Genomic DNA, 23,001 nt, shown 5'->3' with positions numbered 1-23,001 from the left:
TTTAAGCGGTTGAAGATTTAGTGTGCCTAGCGGTACGTTTTTTGTTGGTATACTTACCTATATAAATATTTTATAATACTAATACTACTTATGAACTTGAATCAAAATAGTTTTGGCAGCAAAATTCAATACTTCAAGTACATATTTTTATTATCCCTTGTGATAATTCTTCACATCCTGTAAATTTTACATCAAGATATTGTATGGATGAGCAACGATGACGTCAGCAGTTTGGTGCACTTTTCTGAGGTCTTTGCCTATTTTACTACTAACATTAATAAAATTTATTACGAAGTCATTTCAAGTGAAAAAACTTCAACGACAAATTTAAGATTGGATAAAGAACTTTGAATTAAGCAAATAAAAAATAATAATAATTTATGTTATTATTTCTTAACTGTTCTGTATTTTATATCGTATAGAGACAATCTAAAAAGGAACTATCTCTCCTCAAAATTGTCATCTAGTTAATTATAAAATCGTTTAATTTTCAAAATTATACATTGTATTCAATAATGAGCGGAATATAAAAATTTATTGCTGTTCTCGTTCTATTCTTCGAATTCTAATTTTAAACGAATGTGGTAATCATTGCTAAATCTAAAATTACAAACAATGCAAAGAAGATAAAAATAAAAATCGAACGTCTAACTTTATTGTGACTTCTAGAAACGTACGTTATATTTGGTGTATTGACCTACGGTTTTTACAATGACTGCCAAAATTAATGACGTTTTAATTGACGTGGAAATCACAAGACGCTAATAACCATGTGATGTCACATTTCTATATGCTAAAATAGATCATCAGACTAACCTGTTTACATAAACTATTTTGGGTTGAAATAAAATGCGGTGATTCATTTAAATTTTATTTAATAAATTTACAACACAATTTAAGTCAGTCATTATAAAATAAAAAAAACTGGATAGTTTTTCCTAATATCAAAAGAACTGCGACATTCATTTATAAAAGTACATTTGCCTAAAAATTCTAGTCGTACAATATAAATAATCTGTCTCACGTTATACTAAAATTACGTAATTAGACAATAAGTAGCAGCAATTTTTTTTAATATATCACATTCACAAATCCAATTGTTTGCTGAATTCCGAACAGAGATTACGATTTACTCTTAGGCAAGACGTTTGAACGCATGACGGAAACCAAAGTTCTGGGAGTGGGGGCTGTTTTAATGTAAAACAAATTCTTAATCCTTAATTAATACAATACGAAAAAAGAAAAAAAAAACGTGGAAATCATTAGAACCTAACATGCGTAAATAAATATTCTTTTAGTCCCTGTACTAGGATAGAACCTAAACCTAATCATAAAACTATCGTTTTACAAGGTGAAATGCCGTCATGAGTTGGCACTCAGCTTCTCCAGTCTTGTACTCAGTTCCTGGGCGATCAGGGCGGCCTTCTCTTTCGACGCCTGGGTGGCCTGATAGACTTTCGCACAATCGCCGATCCAATGGGCTTTGCCGCTAGCGTGGCTCTGGAATAAAAACAACCAGTCAGCAAACCGGCACGGCGTGTGCATCGTCTTATCAATTCTACCTGATTGTAGTCCCGCTTCCACATAGATCCGCAGGAACCGTCGCAGGCCAGGCAGGGCCGTTCGACCGCATAGCCGCCACACTCGGAACAGTCAAGACTGACGTGCTTGTCCGTCCAGGACACGCCGCACGTGAAGCAGCTCGACATCTGCAGGCGCAGCTCCTCGATGGTCAGCACGTGGTCGCTGTGGATCTGAGGGCTCCAGCTCAGGTTCGTGATGTCGTCGAGGCTGTGGCTCAGCGTGTGCAACGAACTGAAATTCGATTGAAATGCCGCATTGAATATTTATCGAGACGATAAGCATCTTGAATATTCCGCGGGTATTAGACGGACGTTATCGGGCCACGCATTTGCGTCAGAATTTCGAATGATCGCGATTAAATGGTTTAACAAATTAAATATGCTTTATTATTTTTATTATTATTAGTATAATTATTTTTTGTTGCAATTGCGATAAAATGAGGGAAGTGTATCCTTGGGGGGTAATTGCTAAGTGGTTTGGCAGGGAATAATGAGGCATGCGGAAAGTGAACGAAAATATCACAAGTTTTGGCTGTTTGTATTTATATTTTTGGAACAGACATTGTAATTGCAATTATTTTTTCAAGGGTACAAAATAATAAAAATAATATGCTATTTTTTGTTTAGAAAGTTTCACACTACAACAAGGTAAATTAAATAATAATTTAATAATATCCGCTCAACTGTCCAGATTTAATTTTAACTGTTAATAACGGTTAATCCCCCATCAATTAAACCATAAAGATATGGTAACATCACACAGATGTTTTATCACAACAACATGATAAAAAATTGTAATTTACCTAGAATTATGATTATTAATACAAATCAAAACAATAACAAAGGACAATCATTCGAAAATGGAAAAACAGTTTATGGCACAGCCGATGCGGTTAGTTACATAAAACCGACTTTACATAACCAGAAGGTGAAGGTAAACCAACCGATGGTTTGGGATTCCATGAACCGCATACGGAAAACCCGAAAGCACCGTTAAAATCGTCGTGACGATTATTGCGATGATGAGGGGAGAGAAAGTGGGACGCGAAACCGACACACGACGGCAAAATTTTACAATGGTCAAAAAATCAACGAAACAAATGAGTTATTTTTTTTTGGGAAACTGACCTGTGACTTGAATGGAGTTCGACGGGATGAACACTGGCGAGGGACATCGCAGACGACACTGAAACAAAAACAACACTCAAAATCTCTCCTCTGCCCAATTGTCGCAAAACTCAAAAAGATCATTTGATTTCTGCATGAACTCTGACATGCGAACAGCGTGATTTAAATCCGCATAGCACGTGTCGCACACACACACATACACAAACACTTACGTTTAAATTAAAGCGGGTAATCCACAAATGAAATTATTTGGAAGGGTCACTTTTGAAATTGTTCAAAGAGTCGGGGGCACTTGGTACGTGGGCGCGAGCGATTGCGATTACGTGCAGTTTCGCCGATCGACTGGCTCGAAAGCGGGGCCGACGAGGGATTATAAACTGGGGGGCCCGACGGGGCGGTGTCGGAGTGGCGGAGGCGCGCGCGGCGCCGACCACGACGCAGGCCCGTACTTTGAACCAACTGCTGAACTGACCAACGACAAAAACACACTCTCTAATTTTTCCTTTTCTTTTTCCTTTTTTCTCTCGTTTTTGTGCCGGCAACGATTTTGCTAACATAAGCGGCAAAAGTAAAAAAATAGTTGAAAACAGCAAAACATTAGTTCGGAGTATTTCATGTGTATTTTTTTGAGTTGAAAGTGCATGTTTTCATTGCACTTTTTGTAATAAACAACAAGGTTGAAGGCCAGTAATGACACACTGAATCTAACAGGATAATTTTGTTGTTGTTTATTAGTTAGTTAGCCAAATTAAAGTCTACATGTGTAATTGGTAATATTATAGATAGACATAGTCGAGAAACGACATATTTTTAAATGCAATTTGTTGTGGATTTTGTCACGATTCGATATATTATAATCTATCGTGTATCGTGTATTGTTTTTTTTTCTTTTGTTGATGAAGTGTTTTGTTTCCAATCTTATTGTGGAAACATGAGATTTTCATCATTCAACTCAGCATGTTTTAAACAACTGAATCAGCAAATTTGATTAAAATACATATTCTAAAAGATATTTTTGTAACTGCCTGGTAAAAACCCAATTTTTAGTTACACCAAACTTGTAAGTAATAACTTATTTTTAAAACAGATGATAAATAAAATCTTCAGTTTAAACATGCTAAAATAGATTCCTAAACAAATTAAATTTTAATCAAACAATTGTTAATTAAAAATTTTTAATTCGATTATTTCAGTATTTTAAAATTTTTTAACCGTGTTTCATTAAACTGGACTTTACACTGTTTAAGGAATGTCAAAAAATATTTTAATGGAAGATTTTTTATATCTGAACAAATATAATAAATATAATACTTACATAAACAAAGTAATAGTACAACAAATTTGAAGTATTCAAATTAAATATTAAATTTACTATTGTAAAGCATTTTTCGCAAAGCCATATCGGAGATATTGTGACGTTTTAAGTGATACAAACTATTTGAAGAGCAAAATGATTAAACAAAAACTTTATCTGACGAATATTTGCATAACGCAAATCTAGATCATTCACATTCCTTGTTTATTATATTTAATTACAATGAAATAATTTCCTAAATAAATGAAATTTAAATCAAACAATTGATAACACTAGTTTACAGATTTTGAGATCTTTCATACGCATTCTCTGAAACAGAATTCGAAAATGCTAAAGTTTTTAAAATACATCCTAAAAAATATTATTTACTCCAAGTGCAGTTTGTAAAAACAGTATTTTTATATCATCATTTCTCAATTTTTATTTTTTAATGATAGAAGAAACATAAATGAACATTTTAAAATCATTGTATAACTTGAATTATAGTCGTTTGGTAACTATGAAAAATTAAATATAAAAATGTAGTTGTCTTTTATACTCTTTCTACTATTTTCTAATTTTAAAGTATTAATAAATCGAGACTCCGATTGGTACTTCTTTTACCAACATCTTGTGCCCATAGACATATATCTAGTACCACGTATTCTATAAATATAGTCTGAAAAAGTGTATTGTAAGTGTACAATTTCGTCCTTCTTTACATTTTAATGGTTTTTATTTTTAACATAAATTATATAGAACAAAATAACCCAAATAACATGGGTTACGTTAGAACTGCAAAGTGGGTACTAATTTTTTAATACATCCTACAGTTTCTTGTATAACTGTACAGCAATAATCACTTAGCATGCCTTCATTACAATGCTCCTGATATTTCCATAGAAATTATGTCCATCTTGTACATATTTTTCAGTTCTTAAATTAGGAGGAAAGTATGGGAGTGTTAGAAATGTAATTTTCTGTTCTTCTAACACCTATATCAAGTAGTGTTGAAATTAGTAAACACATGCTTTTTAACTCTCCCATTTACGAGAAAACCACAAGCCTTAAATGACAACCAAGATTTTCTTCTCATTAAACAAACATAAGAACTGCAGGGTTACTAACATTTAACGTTTTATGTTATTTACCGAGTCGGAATTTATATGGGGAGGGTTTAAAATTTAAGATTTTGTTTGATTTAATTTCAGTTACAGCTCAAAATAAGGAAAATGTACAAAAAGAAGTATAAAAAACACTGTTTCAGATAAATGAGTATATTTATCATTTATCCTTCTGTATAGGATACAAGCCTGTCGTCTCGTAAATGTCGGTAAGAGCCCTCCATATAATTAAATAAAGGTTTCATCTGTTTTTTGTGACTCTTAATACTTGAAAGTTAGAAAGTATGTAAAGGAAGACTTTTTTTCATATTCGATTACTCACAATTACCGAATTACTATAGTTTGTAATCATGTAACGGTTTAAAATGTCCATCTTTTCTCTATTGTAAAATTTACACCCTAATATGTGATTAAATTTTTGGCGATATTAACGTTTGGCAACTAAATATACCATTAAATTTTTTTTTAATACTACGTAATATTTTATGATTAAATTATTTTAGTATTCTGGAATTTAGAATTGGAATTTCTATTGTATAAGGAATGAAAATATTCGAATGGAGGATTTCTTATATCTCAACAAATATTTAACAAGTTAAGTAATTTCCAAAAACAAATTAATTTTTTTGCAATACCTTATCGGCGATAATGTGGCACTAATCGATATAAGTAGTTTGAAGAGCTAAATGATTAATCAAAAAGCTTATCTAACAATTTGCATAAAGCAAATCTCGACCTTTCACAACCTGTGTTTGTGGTTCGTTCGCATAATCCGCAACTCGGTTAATTAATCCCGCGAAAACTTAAAATATTTGCGATGCAATCACGTATCTAATGGTCAACTGTTTAGTAAACATTTGATTTGTTTGCAATCAAATAAAAAAAAATAATCATAATAATATTAACGCGCAAATGTACCAAAGTTCACGTGAATGTTCAATGATGAGATTTTTTTTCTGCGCGTACAAATATTTACTAGTTGTACAAAATCGCGGACGTCAAAAGCATTATTAGAGTTTTAAAGTAATCGTTTGTAGTTGTTAGTTATGCAAATGACGTAAATTATATGTTGATTGTTTTTATTTAATGGCGTTACCTGGAATTGCTGGAAATTCTGTTAATCTGGCGTCCGACTTATTAAATACAAAAATATTTCATTAATATTTATTTAAGGTTTCGATGAATGATCAATTTCTGAGAATATCATTTTATTATCGTTATTAAGTGATTTCAAAAACCCACAACACAATATTTTTTATTCATATATTCTTTGTATTTTATTTTTGAGTTTGATTCGCCGAAGTAATTAATTGCATTTTATTGTCTTTTAGAACCATTCGGTTTTAGGAAACACAACACAATTTAATGTGGCATTAAATAACATGAAAAGACATTTAATACCTTTAACACATCTTTTATTAATTAATTGTAATTAATTTTCAACTTCAATAACCCAATTTCAAGAAACATAAATCATATTTTGATTGTATGACTTCTTAAAAATAATAACCACTTAACAAACTTGTCATGTAACAAAAACCACATGGAATATTAACAAATTTCTTAGAACTTTTCTATAATTACAATCTGTAACTGGAACGAAAAGTCTTTCACTCAGTTTATTTATACTTCGGACCGTAAATTTACAAACCCAGACGCAAGAAGTCTAAATTTAAAGCACAGATGCAACTAAAAGTCGAAGAAATCGTCGGGACAAGGAACTGGAACTGTGCCAAAACGAAAACTCATTTTTTCCCATGCATTTTTTCGACTAACCACAAAGGTTGGAAAGTATTTGTAAAATATAATATAAATATTGCATGAACCCGCGGACTTTCCGTAGATGTTCTTGAAAAAAATCATGTGTTAGAATTGCGATGTTCACGTGAATTCCTCGTATTTTCAATGATTGAACAACAGATCGGTTTATCGGTTTTATTAATAGACGCGAGTCCAAACACCAGAAATGAAGTGTTAATTTGTTATTGATGGATTTAAAGCGCAACTATTGTAATTATCGCAAAATTTTCGTTATTACTCTTTTGTCATCCCGTGTCAATATATATGTGATGTTGGTAAATAAACAGTGTCTAGACGAAATTGCGACGTAACGCGTTATTAAATTCGATTATCAATTCCGTTGTTGCGTTGATTTCAATTTTTATGTTGGATATTATGTTATTAAAGATTAAGAATGTACATTTCTGGTGAACATCATTTATTATTGTTGTTGTTGTTATTTATAACGTCGTTTCGTTAACTGATTGGAAATTTTTCATTCTGTAACATGTGGAAATTGCACAATTCTCTAAACTGATAAAATGTTGAGAGCAAAACATAAATAACGAAGTTGGATGTTCGGGATTTTCCCAACTACAGGATGCCACAAATTGGTTGTCTTAGGGGGGTAGGAATATTTCCACAACAGGTAGAGGAAAACTTAAGTTTATCGCCACAAACATCATTTTCACATCAATAACCATTTCACAAATATTTACTTTTCGTTTATATTTTTTACAATAGAATCTTTCTTCTTACATTTTTCTACTTAATATAAGCTACTTACGTCGAAAAATATTAACTCTAAAACTCTAAAAAATCCAAAAATATATAATTTGTGATATATTAAATTACTTTTAGCTAAGAAAATAAATTTCAAACTATTTAATATAGTCAAATAATAAAGGCATACACAACTGATAACTTATTTTATTTATGTTTTTAAAATTCCAACAGAAAACGAGATAAAAATGTTAAAGATTGTAACAAACCTTACTCTATAAAAGCTGTTCAAAGTTTTCTTCATCGACCTGCAAGCCCGTCTTATCCAATTTCGTCGCACTAGTTCCAACATTCCTCATTGCTGCTTTTACCGGAGACGCAGATTATAGGCAGCAATTCACCGATATTTCGATATTTTGTAGTTTCGTACGGTATACAACAAAAAAGATAAAATTTGTTTGAGTTACAATAATTGGAAATATTAAGAAATAAACACTGCATTACAAAAAGTTGTAGAATAAGGTTTGTTACAAACTTAACTTAACATTTTTTATCTTGTTTCGACTTATTATTTAGAAGTGCACATCTGGTTAAAAAATTTCGGATAAGTTTCGGAAAAGTTAATTCAAATTTTGTCCATGGAGTATATAAAACAAATTTCAATATTTAGTTATGTGGGACTAATTAATTGAATGATCATGAATATCAATGTGTCTAGTAGAGCAATCGTCGACGTCGTGGACTATCAAAAAAGAATATTCGAAAACTAAAGCACAAAAATATATTAATTACCCTCCAGAATTTGGCACAGAGTACTTTGGAGTGATGAGTCCAGGTTCAAGAAAACAGGATCAGATAGTAAACAATACGTTCGTCGTCCTCAAAATAAAAATTTGAGCCCTTAATACACTATACAATTTTTTTTTGAAACACGGTCGAGTGTAAACGTTATGGTTTGATGTTTACTTTTCTTACTGAAAATAATTAATAATATAGAGATATCATGAGATATGTAACGATAATTTACCAATTACATATATTTTTATGCGTGCTAATAATAATAATAATAATAAAGTGTGCGTCCAAAGTCCTTCAAAATTGATTAACAGATAATCATGTTGAAGTTCTCGATTGACCAGTGTAAAGTCCGGATCTAAAACCAATGAAGCCTCAATTAAAACACCAAAAATCATAAAATTTAGATGAATTGTGGTTATTAATTTCCATCGATCGTTTTTGTTGCTTATGTTGATTAAGATTTAATTTAAGTAGAGTTTTTTATATTTAGGTACAAAATGAATAATTGTAGAAAGAATTTAATTCCAGATGTGCATTTTCTAATTAAACTTATATTATTAAATAGTATTGTATCATTTCTCTGGCTATCACTAGATAAGCACTAATAAAAGTCCAACAGAAAACGAGATAAAAAATGTCAAAGTTTGTAACAAATCTTATTTTACAACTTTTTTATGCAGTGTTTATTGCTTAATATTTTCAATTATTGTAACCCAAACAATTTTGATATGGTTTTTTATTGTTTCAACCGAAGTATACCAAATGGAAGTACAAAATATCGGTGAATTGCGTGAACGGATCACCACAACGGCTGTCTATAATCTGCGTCTCCGGGAATAGCAGCAAGGAGGAACGTTGGAACTAGTGCGACGAAATTGGATAAGACGGGGGCCCAAGTTTGCTTGCATGTCAATGGAGAAAACTATGAACGCTTTTGTAGAGTAAGGATCCACTTGGACATTTTACCTTAAAATTTTAAGGTGATAAACTAGTCACAATGAAATAGATATCACTTAAAGAAGTGTTTGTAATTTTTTATTTAATGAATATATCGAAATGTAATTTTGATCATTTATAGCTAATACCCGTATAAAAACAACTGAATAATAAATTTTATAGAATTTAATCATAATAGAGAAGGGCGTAACAAAAATGAAAATATGCGTTAATATTCAATTTAATGTAACATCATAAAATGTCGAAAAATTAAAGATATCCCTATATTTAATAGTGAGTATGTCTTCTTCTACTTTGAAGTTCGGGGCAACGTTGAGGAATTAATGGCATCAACTGGCGGATCAAGTCTTGAGGTATATTGTTCCATTCTCTCTGAAGCAATTGAGATAATTCTTGAAGGTTATTTGCGGTTTCTTATGCGTCGCCCTAGAATGTCCCAAACATGTTCTATCGGATTCATATAGAACCTATTCGCTGGCCACTACATAACCACCAAATTATTAAATTAGAACAACTCTAGCAGTGTATGGTCTTGTATTATCTTGTTGTAAAGTAAAATTTGGCCCATACTGATTCATGAAAAGTAACACGATAGGTTGCAGAATATCGTCAACGTATCGCCTGGCCGTTAGGGACCGTTCGCCAAGACGCGAAGGACATATATGTCGGTTTGAGATTATACCGCCCCTTCCATTACAGATCCTCCTCCCAAAGCTCTCCCTACACCCACAGTTGTATTCAAATATTGTCCTCCTCGTCGTGCATCAATTGATCTTAAACAAAACCAGCATTCATCTGTAAAGAGAACCTGACTCCTTTGGTACATGTTCTAGTTAATATGTTCATTAGCAAAGTTTCTTTTCATTCTCCTGTGTGCTTTAGCTAATTCAGGAACAGCAGCCGCACGTCTTGAATGTAAATTGGTTTCATGAAGTCTCTGCACCGATTCCACAATGTGAATAACCGGCTGGCTTGTTTGGAGCAAGTTTGCCACGTACCTCTGGGATCGACCTTCTTGCAGAAGTGCAAAGGCCCTAACAACTTCATCTCGATTGAGATGTCTTCTTTGTACAATAGGTCTTCCAAGAGCATCTTCGTTCATGACACAGCACGGTGAAGACGACCGATAAACAATGTTATTCGCCAATTAAACGAGTCTATTCTGAAGAATTTTATGAGGTTTTTTGTAACTTGAAAATGTACTGGAGTGTGTGTAAATAATGCGTACGAGATGGATATCTCAAAAAATATGCGAACTGTTTTACATTTTAAATATTGATATCTATCTGACACAGTGACAAGTTTAGTTTAGGGTAAGCAACTTGTATCATGTAAAAAATGTATATAGAACATGTTTAGTACGTTGAAAAAAAAAAATAAACAAAAAAATTATACTTTTTCGTAATATTTCAAACAAGATCAGAGACATTTAAATGCTGTTCGCGGCTATCAACTATTTAAAAAAAATGACCTCTTGATAATTAGGTCTGTTTTTCAATACTAGTAACAGCCAACGACAACAAATTTAGGACAACCTTTGCATATTCTAAATATGAAAAATCAAAATTTGATTAATTCTTAATGCATTAAAAATGTTATGAAACATTTTGGAGTTGCTAATGAAAGAAAAAACTGGTAAATATTGACAAATTTGGAAAAATCCTTAAAAATGGTAAAAATATATAATAAATAGTCTATATCTGCAAAATAATAAAACACATCAGTTTCACGAAAGATTAATGAAAGATTTAAAGTACTTGAACAAAAAATTGAATCTTAAACAAATAAATATCAATTATCATTCTTAAAACACTTTAGACATAAAATAAAAGTAATTTCTGAGAAATCAGTCAAATCGTTGATCAAGATAAACGAAATTCCAAACAATATACTTATACAAATTAAAATTTCCACACAATCGATAAAACGCAGTTTTAAACCTATCACTTCCTAGTTTTTTCAATTTACTATTACATAATTATCGACCTTGGTGTAAGTACAAATCGCAAAAAGTTTCACCAGGAAGATTGCCGTATTTTTTCTTAGCATAAATAACTCCGCAAAATTCATCCTTGAACATAAAAAAACCCGAATTTCCAAAAACGAATGCGAAACATTTTTATGAGGAAGGTCGGGGATAAAATAAAACGGTGTGAAATCCCGTAGTAATCAATAAAATACATGAATAATTAAAAATTAAACATGTCAAGTTTTCTGGAACCTTCGCTCGTCGACATGTTAATCGACCTAATTGGTAATTAGCCGTTGTGTGTGCGTTCGATGTGTGAATCGACTTACCATTTTAAATCGGCAACAATTTTAGTTTTAAACTTAATTTAATCCACCCCTGCGTATTTGCATGGAATGTCGGTCCCTGTCGGGTTCAACATAACCGAAACAGGTCTCACTCGTCTCTCCTTTGTCTAAAGTTCGATCAACCGTTTTTTTTTTCTCTCCCATTTTTCCAATGGCAACGGCCTCATTTCAAATGATCGGTCAAAAATTGTTTCGTAATGTTTCACCCCGTAGCCTTGTTTGTGTTTGGAAAATTAATATAAATATTAAACGGACGAGGTGGTTCAAGGCCGGCGGTAAAGTTTCCTTACCGCAAATAAATTGTTTAAACTATCGTTATCTCGTGAATTTAACGAATCGAATTTTTTGTGTGCTAATTACTAAACAACAACACTGGAAAATTTTCCATCGTTTTTCCATTCGGCGAATCACATAATACCGTTGTTTAAATGTAAAAAATACGATAATTAACAAAATTGAAGATCTAACAGCTTTCTAGCAAAAGAAAGTTACAACAGTCACCTTCATAGACGACACGTTTCGCATTCGTGGTCTTTGTTTTGATTTCGGAAGACAGGAAGGAAACAATCGATTTCCTTTAATGTGACCTTTGCCAAAAATTCTCATGTCTTGCATTTCAATGTTTATAACTTATTTATGTTTGTTTTTAAGTGGACGTTTGTAATCTCTTCGTTTTTACGGTTGAGTCACACACATGCGGGAATCCTTGTTCCGAATTACGATTTTTGGTTCAAGTTTTATTAACGTTTTCGTCGTTGCACAATTTTAATTGGTACACGATCCGTTATGCAAAAGGACAGCGACAAAACTGTTAAATAATCAACTTATATACTTTCATACTTCAGTGTTTCGAGCTCCATTTTTGCATGCATCAACAGACAAAAAGTAACAGAAACTGACGAAATAAAGCAACACAAGTAAATTGTTACTGCCGAATAAAAATCTAAACACATATACATACATTTAAATGACACTGCAAACAGCAAAATTAAATAGATAATGACAAGTGAGATAAATTGTAAATATATATTTTATTAATATTTTATTGGTTTATTAAATATGGATAATAAAATTTTCATATATTAGGATTAATGTCTCAAACTTAATTTAACATGCGTAAATATTTGTTCCCAAATCAAATCTATGCTAGTTACAATTTTAAATTACATAATCGGGAACAAAATAAAATAAATGCAAAATATTGGCAAGAGAAATAATTGTAAAGAGGTGCCAATGAACTCCTTCGAGGAAAAACCTCAGTTCCCACAGTCATCATCCTAAACACAAATGATATGATTCATAATAAAATTAATATACTTTCAGACATCAGTTTTTCAAACTCTATAAGCAGTAACAAGATAAACTGACAGCAAAGAGTGTTATGAAGCATCATGAGTAAACTTATCAATCTTTTGGTGGGAATGGTAATCAACAAGAAATTGAAAAAGCATTAAGAGAGAGATGTGTCACAAAAGCATCATGAGTAAACCTTCTTTCACAAATAAAATTTATACAATTCTAACTTTAAATGACTCAACAAAGAACTAAAAATAAATTATCAATGTTTTCCTTGGAAATGAAATCCTCTTCGAAAAAAAAATCAATTCCTACATTTCATCGCCATCCGAAATATGGATGGACGGTGACAGAAAAAAATGAAATGAAACATCATGTGTAAATACTATTACCCAAATCAACTTTATACGATTCCAACTATAAATGATACAACATAGAACTAAATATAAAATAATGTTAAAAGGAACAAATTGTAAAGACAACATTTTAACAATCTTTTACTGGAAATAGAAACCAATAAAAAGTTCATAAACTTCAATTCCTACAGTTGATCATCATCCTAAATAAAAATTCAAACCCTATTGACCCTATTGAAAAAGTGACAAAAACAGTGTGATGAGTTAACCTTCTTTCGCAAATTAAATTTATATAATGATCTTAATTGACTCAATAAAGAACAAAATAAAACAAATTTTATCAATTTTCACTGGAAATGAATGCTAATGAATTCCTTCTCAAAAAAAACTTCAATTCTTACACTTGATCATCATCATTCACAACAAAATTAATATAATTTTTATACATGCATTAACAGGCAAATAGCGAGATAAAAAAATACAATGAAGCATCATGAGTAAATAAATACTCTTTCGCAAATCAAATTTATACGGTTCCAACTATAAATAACAGAACAAAGAACAAGGAACAAATTTAATTTCAACATCTTTTACTGTAAATGGAACAAATTTAATTTCAACATATTATTAATCTTTTACTGGAAATGGAAACCAATATAGAGTTCAAAAACCTCAATTCTCGCAGTTGATCATCACACTAAATAAAAATTCGTATTAATAAAGAACAGAGGCAGAGAAGTATTATGAAGCATCATAAGTAAGGCTCCACAGTTGATTTTCATGCTAAAGAAATATTTTTATACTTTACATCAGTGTCTAAAACACTGCAACACTATTGCCTGCATCAACAAATAGATAATAATGTTATGAAGAAACACAAGTAAATAATCGTTCCCAAATTAAACGAATATTTTAAGTGACACAGCAAAGAACAAAATTATATAAATAGAAAATAATCGCAAGAGAAACAAATCATAAATAAACATTTAATCAATGTTTTTGGATACGGACGATAATATGGACGCAATGATTCAACAGCAAAAATGAATCCTTAAGGAATCATCTAACACATCTTTCAAATTCCGTGAATCATTTCGAAGCGAGTGCGTGGAAAAACGGTGAATGGTGAGATGAATCATCGTCCACGTACGGATTTCGTGACCGAGTAAAAGAGAGAGGGCGATTTCGGAGGCGCCGGATCTGGTTTTCGCGATCAGCTGACGCATACGATAATCTTGTGTGCAACCGTGTTGTTACTATTACAACTAAATCAAAGAGGCCAGATGAAATGCGGAGAGGGAGTAGCCGAGATAACACGTTTTATCGGGCAGGCGCCGATTTCGAGAGTTATGTATGCTCTCACAATTTCGCAGAATCAATTGCAAACCGCATAAACTGGTATCATTTTATTGGAAACGATTTTTATATAGAAAATCATAGCAAAAACCGTCGGGGATTCCCACAGGTGTTACAACAATGTTCTCTTTACACATCAATTTCGTTTGGTAACGTTTTCGTTGCAACGGTTGTCACTTATCAATTGTGTAAACAAAACAACTATGTTATAACGCGATAAACAAATTATCACGTTTCCCTGAGAATGAATATCTGTCTGTTTGCAGTTAGTAAGTAATTCTTAATCTGCGGAAAAACGAGCTGTAATTGTTTTCACGTGCCAGACAGAAATACATACATTATTCGTATTAGTTAACTATTTTATCGTGAAACGAAACGATAGTATTTATCGACGTTTTCGTACGTATTTGTGAGGGAAAAACTTGTGTAATGACGACAGTTACACGCGTGCACCGCGCTTGCTGATCATCCAGAAGCGTGCGAGGTCAAAGTGTTTTTTTTTTTATTATTTCGTTTCGATCAGAAATAGGCTTTCAATATTACATCATGCCGATTTAATGTCGGGTTTTCGTGTAAAATATCTTGTGATCGGGATCGAGAGAGAAAAATTGAGAGGATCGTGCGCAATTATCACGGTGCACGGCGTGAATCGATTGACCCGGTTTTCGGCGTCGACCAGACGACGGCTGCAACCGACGTCCCGACGCCGCACGTGACACCGTTTACGCCCCTATAGTTTTACGCGTTGCGAACCGTCCTTGGGCGACTTCCTTTTTTGCGACTATGGTGATTTATTAATTTCGACAATTGTTTAATCGACGCTGTCACGCGGAAGGTTCGTTGATTCGGCGTGCCCCATCACCTAAAAGCACTATCTAAACGTTCACTATATTTAGAAACGTATCGCGTCAATAAATAATGCGATGACAGACGCTTTAATATGTCTGATGGAAAGTTAAACAAACAAATAAAAAAATGCATTTTTAATGCGATAGACGAAATGCAAAACAAGGTAACATATGTAAATGATTATTAGACTTTAATTTTACACAATTAGCGTTTTCTAGAAATTAAATTGCAATTTAGATTACGAAAATTATTTCACGGTAACGTGCGACCAAATGCGAGAATTTATTTGTAACTGTGCCGAAATTGACGGGATTCGTGAAAGTGTTTCGGTTGGAATGCGTGTTGTAAATATTTTGTTTAATTATGTTAAATAATTATAAATAATGTAAAATATTATTGGGAAACTTGATTTTGCAAAAAAAGGTTTATATAAAATATGATAAAAATACTTAAAACAAAGAAAATACATTGTAAATTAAAAAAAGTTATTAAATAAAAATTCTCTTCAAATTCTTATCATTCTAATTCAAAATATATCAATAATAAAAAACTTAAATTTCTTAATATAAAAAATAATACATAAAAGAAATTCTAAAATTATACAAACAAAAAAAAAAGGAAATAGATTACAACAATTCATAAATTTTAAAGAACTTGGTGAAAGAATTAAAAAATTTTTAAAGAAGTTATATGTTGATAATAGATACTATAAACATTATCAAAAAATGAAAAATTTTTGATAAATTCTGAAATCTGCAATGGTATGATAAAAATCATTAAAATTTATACAATTTTTTTTAATAAAAAGGTTTAAAAATATTGTTCGTACAAGAGAAAATATTTAATAATTTATATATTTCTTAAAGATGTAAAAGATTATTGAAAAACTTATTCATTAACGTTGAAAATTGCAAAAATATGGTAAAAACATTAAACATTATTTAATAGTTCTTAAGTTGTAACTACTAATAAAGAATAACGGAATCATAAAGAAAACTGCAATGGTATAATAAAAATCATTAAAATTTATAAAAATTTTTTTAATAAAAAATTTAAAATATTGTTTATACAAGAGAAAATATTTTGAAAAGTTATAATTTCTTAAAAATATAAAAAATTATTGAAAAACTTATTCATTCATAAATGTTGAAAATTGCAAAAATATGGTAAAACTTGTAAAAATGTTAAAAAATTTTTGATAAAATTTGGAAAACGGCAATATACGATAAAAAACATACACAACATTTATACAAAAATTTTCAATATAAAAAATGCACAAATTGATTAAACAAAAGATATTTTGAAAATATTTATAAAGTTTCTTTAAAGATTTAAAAAATGGGAAACTTATTTATGAGTCTTCAAGTAATAACTAAAATAAAAAATAGTTCCAGCATATTAAAATATATATATTAGACATTATAAACATTATTAAAAGGAGAAAAAATTATACATTCTGCAGAATTAAGTGTTATTTTTCAATATAAAAAATACACATATTGTCTATACAAGGAAAACTATTTTGAAATATCTTTGAAACTCCATCAAGACGTAAACTCATTTATAAGTTTTAAAAATTGTAAAAATAAAAGATTATTCATTAGTCTTTAGACAATAAATAAAAAATAAAGAATAATTGAAGCTTTTAGAAATCATAAAAAAGTTGTGACAATTTTTGAAAACTATAGTAATAAATAATATACTGAAAGTGTTAAAAATTATACAATTTATTTTTTAATATATATTATAGTTTATACAAGATAAAATATTATAAAAAACTAAATTTCTTAATAATGTACAAAAGGATTTGAAAATGTTAAATATAAATTTTAAAAATAGAAAAAAAGCTAAAACACATTAAACATTATTTATTAGTTTTTAACCTGTTAAAATATATGTACTACACTTTATAAAATTATCAAAAAAAATATTGTAATTTATATAAAATTTTTCAATAAAAAATAAACATATAACATATATAATATAATAATAATTTTTCCAATATTCTAGAAAATGTATAACATTATTTAAAAATATATTTGAAATTTTTATTGAATATTGAAAAGTGTAAAAATATTATACAAATCATTAAGAACCATTTATGTATTAGACTTTAAATAATAAATAAAAAATCAAGAATAACACAATCATAAATGAATGTTTTCAACATTAAATCATAATTAATTCCACTCATAACAAATAAACGTAGGTAATGGTATGGCAATTCAAATAAAAATCCATGGAATTTCTATAATGGATAATAAAAAATAATCATCGTCATTTTAAGTCGCATACTTAGAACACATGACAATTTTATAATGCCGTTCACATGTTCAGGCTTAGCATTGTATTATCTGAACACTCGTCGTAAATCTGCAACAAATCCCGGTCACAATTAAAATTTAATCAGCACGTATGCAACCAAAATTGCACGATCAAAAACAACGAATAAATACGCACTTACGCAATCTCAAAACGCGGATTAATCCCGCCGTAGACGTCGCAAGACGTAAACTGGTGCGCCCTGCCCGTATTCCGGGACGACTGACGTCACACAGCTTCGAAAATCAATCCGGAGCCTTGAACTTACACGACCCTCTCTCATGTTCGAATATTAGAACTATAACCGGTACAAAAATGGGAAAAAAAACCGTCTGGGCGTTGTTTGGCGTTGGCGTTTTGTTGGGCGTGCGAATTACTGAATGTCTTTGTTTCCGGCACGGATTACGAAACATGTACATGTTCGATTGATTGTTAGGTTGCTGGAAAAAATGCACATTTGCACACACTCACACAAAAGGCGAGGCTGACTTCCTGCATTTCTATATCTTTAACAAGTTGTAAAAAAAAAATTACCATAATAATTACATCAAAAGAACGAGAGGGAAAAAGAGACAAAAAATGGGTTAAGTGTAGGTTTCCCCCTAATTTCCCCCGGGATATTCCTACGTGGGTTGTGGGAATCGATCGCCTCGGATTCACCACGTGGAAAACGCCACCCTTTGCATTATTAAGCAGCGAAAACTCTCTGTTGACGTCAATGAAATTAATTAATAAACTCCAGACAATGGTTTAAATTTAACTTCATTAATACCTGCCGGACAATTTTAGAATTAATTTGCGCTCGTAAAAATAGACAAACAGTTTTCCATTGCCACGGGTGAAAATCGACTTGCATAATCGTTTCCGAAACGGTTGTGCAACAAGCAAACCGAAAACCAACATTGCTTCGCATCCAAGGACGATGTAGTCGAAATGTTATTGAGGATGGTCAGTTTTTCCAAGTCGCAGCATGTTGTTGTTATTGTTTTATCTTATTTCTTTTTTGGTCGGATACTTGATTGCATCAAGTTTGATCTCCTTAATTGATCTTGACTACCTTATGCTATATCGGAGTTTTTGGCTTATTTATATCGCTTGATTTCATCAAGGAAATCTTCGGCCAATGTTTTTTTGCAATGTGATTGTATTTAACCACCTATCTTGTATGTATATCTGTTAATATTCTTTTAATCAATTATAAAGTTCTTAACACTATTTTCTATATTATTGTTTGCAATAAGTAAGTTGAATACTTTTTCCAGTTAAGTAAATATGTAAATAAAGATTATTACTATCATCTGATGTGCAACTCACCGTTGGAAGTGGATAGTGTGATCCGAGCCTCGCCGATCAGCACGTTTTTCTCGTCTGCAATTAAATGGATTCCGATAAATATATACTTTTGTTATTACTTATGACGTGTTCTATTCTTGTCAATGATTTAGCAAGGTTAATAAATATTTATAGATGACGTACTAGACGCTTTTTACAAAGCTTCAGCACTAAAAAAATTGTTTCGCTTAAATTATAATTACAAGTAAGTATCGCCATTACATAAAAAATTAATTTTGTATAATGCGCTTTTTGTCTAACTACGTTTATCTACTGTTGCCAAGCGAACACAAAATTAATTACCAAATAATGAACATTATTATGGAAATATGTACCGTAATGACTGTATAATACGTAGTCATTGCAAAACCGATACGGCGCAATCATAATTACATATGTCCGTTGGTGGCGGGAACTTACGTCCAAATTAAAGACACAAAATTTTATTGCAAAAAGAACAAAACCTCAACAATGGCCAGAAAAATGACATGGTCGCCATGTCAAAATTAAAAGTCACCCTCTTCTACATTCTGCGAGTATGCTTCATCGTGGAAGCGTTCCCCAAGGTCAAGTACTTGTGCTTTTTGGCCTTCTTTGGTAACCTCAAGCACCTGAACCCGTTCCTCGAGAAGCCGCAAGAACAGCCCTATTTGCGCTATTGGCTTTTCAACAACCAAAAAGATGTTATATCGTTGGCAGATAAACTGTTCGAGGAGGGCAAATACGTGGAGGTGTACGAGTTGCTCAACCGGCTCAAGTATCAAAACAATGTCGAGGTGAAATGGCGCGTTGCCAGGAGCATATTCTTCTTACTCGAGCAGGAGAACTTCAGCGACAGCGTCCGTAGGAACATGATTCTCGAAGCTAGAGACGTCCTGGAGAGCAGCATAACCACAGGTCAGTTCATTTAACTGGCATAATCTTGATCTAGGAAGTGCCGGTTTTCAGGTGAAGACAACGCCAGCGTTCACAAATGGATGGCGATCATCATGAACGAGGCGAAAGGCTTGGAAGGCCTCGAATACAGAATCAAATCATATCCGATCATAAAGAAGCATCTGCTCAAGAGCGCACAACTGAACCCCAATGATTTCTGCGTGTACTACATGCTGGGGAAGATGACCTACGAACTGTGCAATATGTCCCGCTTCCAACGGTTCATCGCCAGACATCTGTACGCCGAACCGTCGCAGGCCAGCTTCCGCGAAGCCTACGAATATCTGCAGAGGGCCGAAGAGCTGCAACCTCGCTGCTTCGTGCCAAATCTTTTTTATTTAGGCAGCGTGTGCATCAAGATGAAGATGTACTATAGGGCTCAATATTATCTGACGATGGCGATGAATCTGGGCACCAACGGCAAGACGGAGAAGCGGTACGCGTACAAGGCCAGACAGATCATCGACCGGATGGAGAAGTACGACTTAGGCAAGGACGTTTTGTACACCAGCCATTTGCACGGTTACGGTTTTACTGATTGACATGTTCTTTTCTGTGTCTTATTAAAGTATATTCAACCAATGTACGATTGCAGTTGGAATTCCGTCGGCGGCTGAGAGCCGGGAGCATTTCCTGCCTCAAAAAAAAAAACATCTCGCATCTCGAAACCTATAAATAAAATCGATCGGAGACGGTGTTTATGTACGGCGTGACCCAATTGAACCGATGCGAGATAACCGTGTGTTTGTGTTGCAGAATTCGCGTATCGATCAACGACGAAAGTGTGTCCGGAGATCGTTTTGTCTCTCTGCAATTCTGCAATCAGCGTGTTGCAACCGGGCGCCTTGCACTTTTAGAACGGCGAAATGGGAACGTCGCTAGCCACGATGCCACATTTATCACTGCCGTTTATTTTTTTTGTGGCAGATTTAACTGTAAATAATAAGCACCAGGAATTCTGACACCCAATTAAATCACAAAGCCATTATTGTAACAGTCAATTACCACGCAAACAGTTAGCAGTTAATTAAAGACGTTCAGTTTATACGCTTTTAATTGTGACGGTTCAATCATCTAATTTGACTCACTTCTGAATAAAATTGGCACGTTGTGAATAGGAGTTGTGTGATCGAAATCCGGATCATCGTCGTCGAATAAGATGTCCTCTTCGAATTCGGTGAAGCCTTCCAAGTTGGTGTTGCTTTCGACTCGCAACATCTGAAAATAAATAAAGATTTGTATTGTGTTTGTGACCGGTCAGCGAACTTTTTCTGCGCAAAATTTTCCGTTGCGAAATTCGACGATGCGGTTCTTGACTTTGGTTAATAGACGATTAACGTGACAATTACGGTTCGGGTTTTTTTTTCGGTTGTTCCCGCTAATGGAAATTCTGTTTTTAAATTAGAATCGGTGAAAGCAATCAAGAGAACGGTTCATTTGAAAATCTAAACTAGAATGTCTGGGAATGCGATATTCAGGTTTAGAACGAAGCGATAACTTACCATTGTCATGTAAATTAATAGTTTAAAATTGGCTTATTGTTCGAATGGAAATTGAATATCTCCAGTTAAAATTGTTTGCAGTCGGTTCATTATGAAAGACAAATTTATTGACCGTTAAAAATAATTTATATTTACTTTTCCATTGTACAATATTTTACAAACAAATGAATAAGTCGAGATGGTCGGTTTTCTTATTATTTGACAACTGCATAACAAGTTTACCTTTGTTTCGGTTGTGTTGGCTGTTGACATTTGAATTCATAAACTAAACTGTGGATTTAGATTGAATTTTTGACAAATACTGATAACAATAAGATGATTATTAGAGCGTTACTAATAGCATTTTTATGCACTCAGTAATAAAATAACGCGTGAAACAATGAATAATAGTGAACCTGATAAGTGGAACGAAAGCGTCGCAAAAATTCCACAATTTATAATGTTAAGGCGCTTTGCTCTGTGCAAAACCACCCGAAAACCGTCTGTTCGGTGGCTCATGTGAACACTAATATGTATTAACAACGCGATAAAAATGTGGTGCCAAACGGAATGAACCTAACCTCACCAAACCAACTGTTGCTAACGCAAAAAAATTACCTTGAGGCAGTGGTGATCTTCGTATGCACTTCTTCACAACGTCCGCACTAAACGCTAGCCCGACTGGCAGTGCATTCGCCAGCGCGTTAAGGTCGTAGACACGCCGCGAATGCAACGATCAAATATTCCTTCTGTGTGCGAGGTGTTTTCCACTCCCGTTTAGTGTTTATTTAGCTCGTTTCTAGAATTACGCCAAGCTATTCGTTTTTATTAAGGGCACTTTTATTCATGAAATGTGTTTTATTGTGATTGTTATTGTTGATATTCTGTTTTTTTTAAAACTGTCACAATTTGACAATGATCGAGCCGCAAAACTTATTTGTTACTGCCAACTTAACACGACAACTGAAATGTATAAAATTAACAGGTGTTTTTCTATTTCTGTTGGTAATGTACTATGTAAAATATGTAATTATTATTATTTTATACGGAGCAATTTGTTCAAATACGGTTCTGTTGACTTTCAGAATTTACAACTTTTACTTTTCTAGCAATAGTAAATTTTAACATGGTTTATGCAGGTTTATATTTCTAATCCACGAAAAAACGGCGCCGCTTTATTTATAGTCTACGAGGGGAATGATAAAATTATTTAATTACATTCGATGTCACAACTGTCGGTTGGAAACAATCTAAAAATAACACACCGTTTTAATTTTCTATTTTAACTCTGCCGTTTCATAATTTATCGCCGCGTTAGTCAGGATTTAATGTTTAGTTTCTATTTTCGTTTGTAACATTAGACTGGAATGA

At 32.4% G+C, this 23,001-nt stretch overlaps 2 protein-coding genes across 5 annotated transcripts; one reads left to right on the top strand and one right to left on the bottom strand.

The window, feature by feature from the left end:
- Window positions 1–858: 858 nt before the first annotated feature.
- LOC109604248 (protein pinocchio) lies at window positions 859–23,001 on the bottom strand. Of its 4 annotated transcripts, none has more exons than XM_020020788.2 (6): window positions 22,249–23,001; window positions 21,238–21,367; window positions 19,196–19,249; window positions 2,712–2,769; window positions 1,563–1,815; window positions 859–1,500 (listed from the first exon to the last, which is right to left on the bottom strand). In XM_020020788.2, exons 2-6 carry the CDS (start codon window positions 21,365–21,367, stop codon window positions 1,363–1,365), a joined length of 633 nt encoding a protein of 210 aa, XP_019876347.1. In that variant the 5' UTR covers window positions 22,249–23,001; the 3' UTR covers window positions 859–1,362. The 4 variants fall into 4 exon arrangements, with proteins under 4 accessions (XP_019876347.1, XP_019876341.1, XP_049822199.1 ...); XM_020020782.2 differs by lacking the exon at window positions 22,249–23,001 and adding an exon at window positions 21,652–21,798; XM_049966242.1 differs by lacking the exon at window positions 19,196–19,249 and having other exon boundaries at window positions 22,249–22,997.
- LOC109604236 (regulator of microtubule dynamics protein 1) lies at window positions 19,405–20,731 on the top strand. Its single transcript, XM_020020771.2, has 2 exons — window positions 19,405–20,110; window positions 20,162–20,731. Exons 1-2 carry the CDS (start codon window positions 19,702–19,704, stop codon window positions 20,689–20,691), a joined length of 939 nt encoding a protein of 312 aa, XP_019876330.1. The 5' UTR covers window positions 19,405–19,701; the 3' UTR covers window positions 20,692–20,731.

This window comes from Aethina tumida, chromosome 1, assembly GCF_024364675.1.
Source record: "Aethina tumida isolate Nest 87 chromosome 1, icAetTumi1.1, whole genome shotgun sequence".
NCBI classification, from domain to species: Eukaryota; Metazoa; Arthropoda; class Insecta; order Coleoptera; family Nitidulidae; genus Aethina; species Aethina tumida.
Note: the sequence above shows the minus strand (reverse complement) of the source record. Positions and strands in the feature narration are given on the sequence as shown.

Bases quoted from the DNA above. Each gene is read 5' to 3' on its own strand.
- LOC109604236 (XM_020020771.2), top strand. From the start codon at position 19,702: ATGGTCGCCATGTCAAAATTAAAAGTCACCCTCTTCTACATTCTGCGA. The intron at 20,111-20,161 runs GTCAGTTCATTT...GCCGGTTTTCAG, and splicing joins GGAGAGCAGCATAACCACAG to GTGAAGACAACGCCAGCGTT.
- LOC109604248 (XM_020020782.2), bottom strand. The intron at 2,770-19,195 runs GTGAGTTGCACA...TTTTTGTTTCAG, and splicing joins CACACTATCCACTTCCAACG to TGTCGTCTGCGATGTCCCTC. The intron at 1,501-1,562 runs GTAGAATTGATA...TTTTTATTCCAG, and splicing joins GGAAGCGGGACTACAATCAG to AGCCACGCTAGCGGCAAAGC.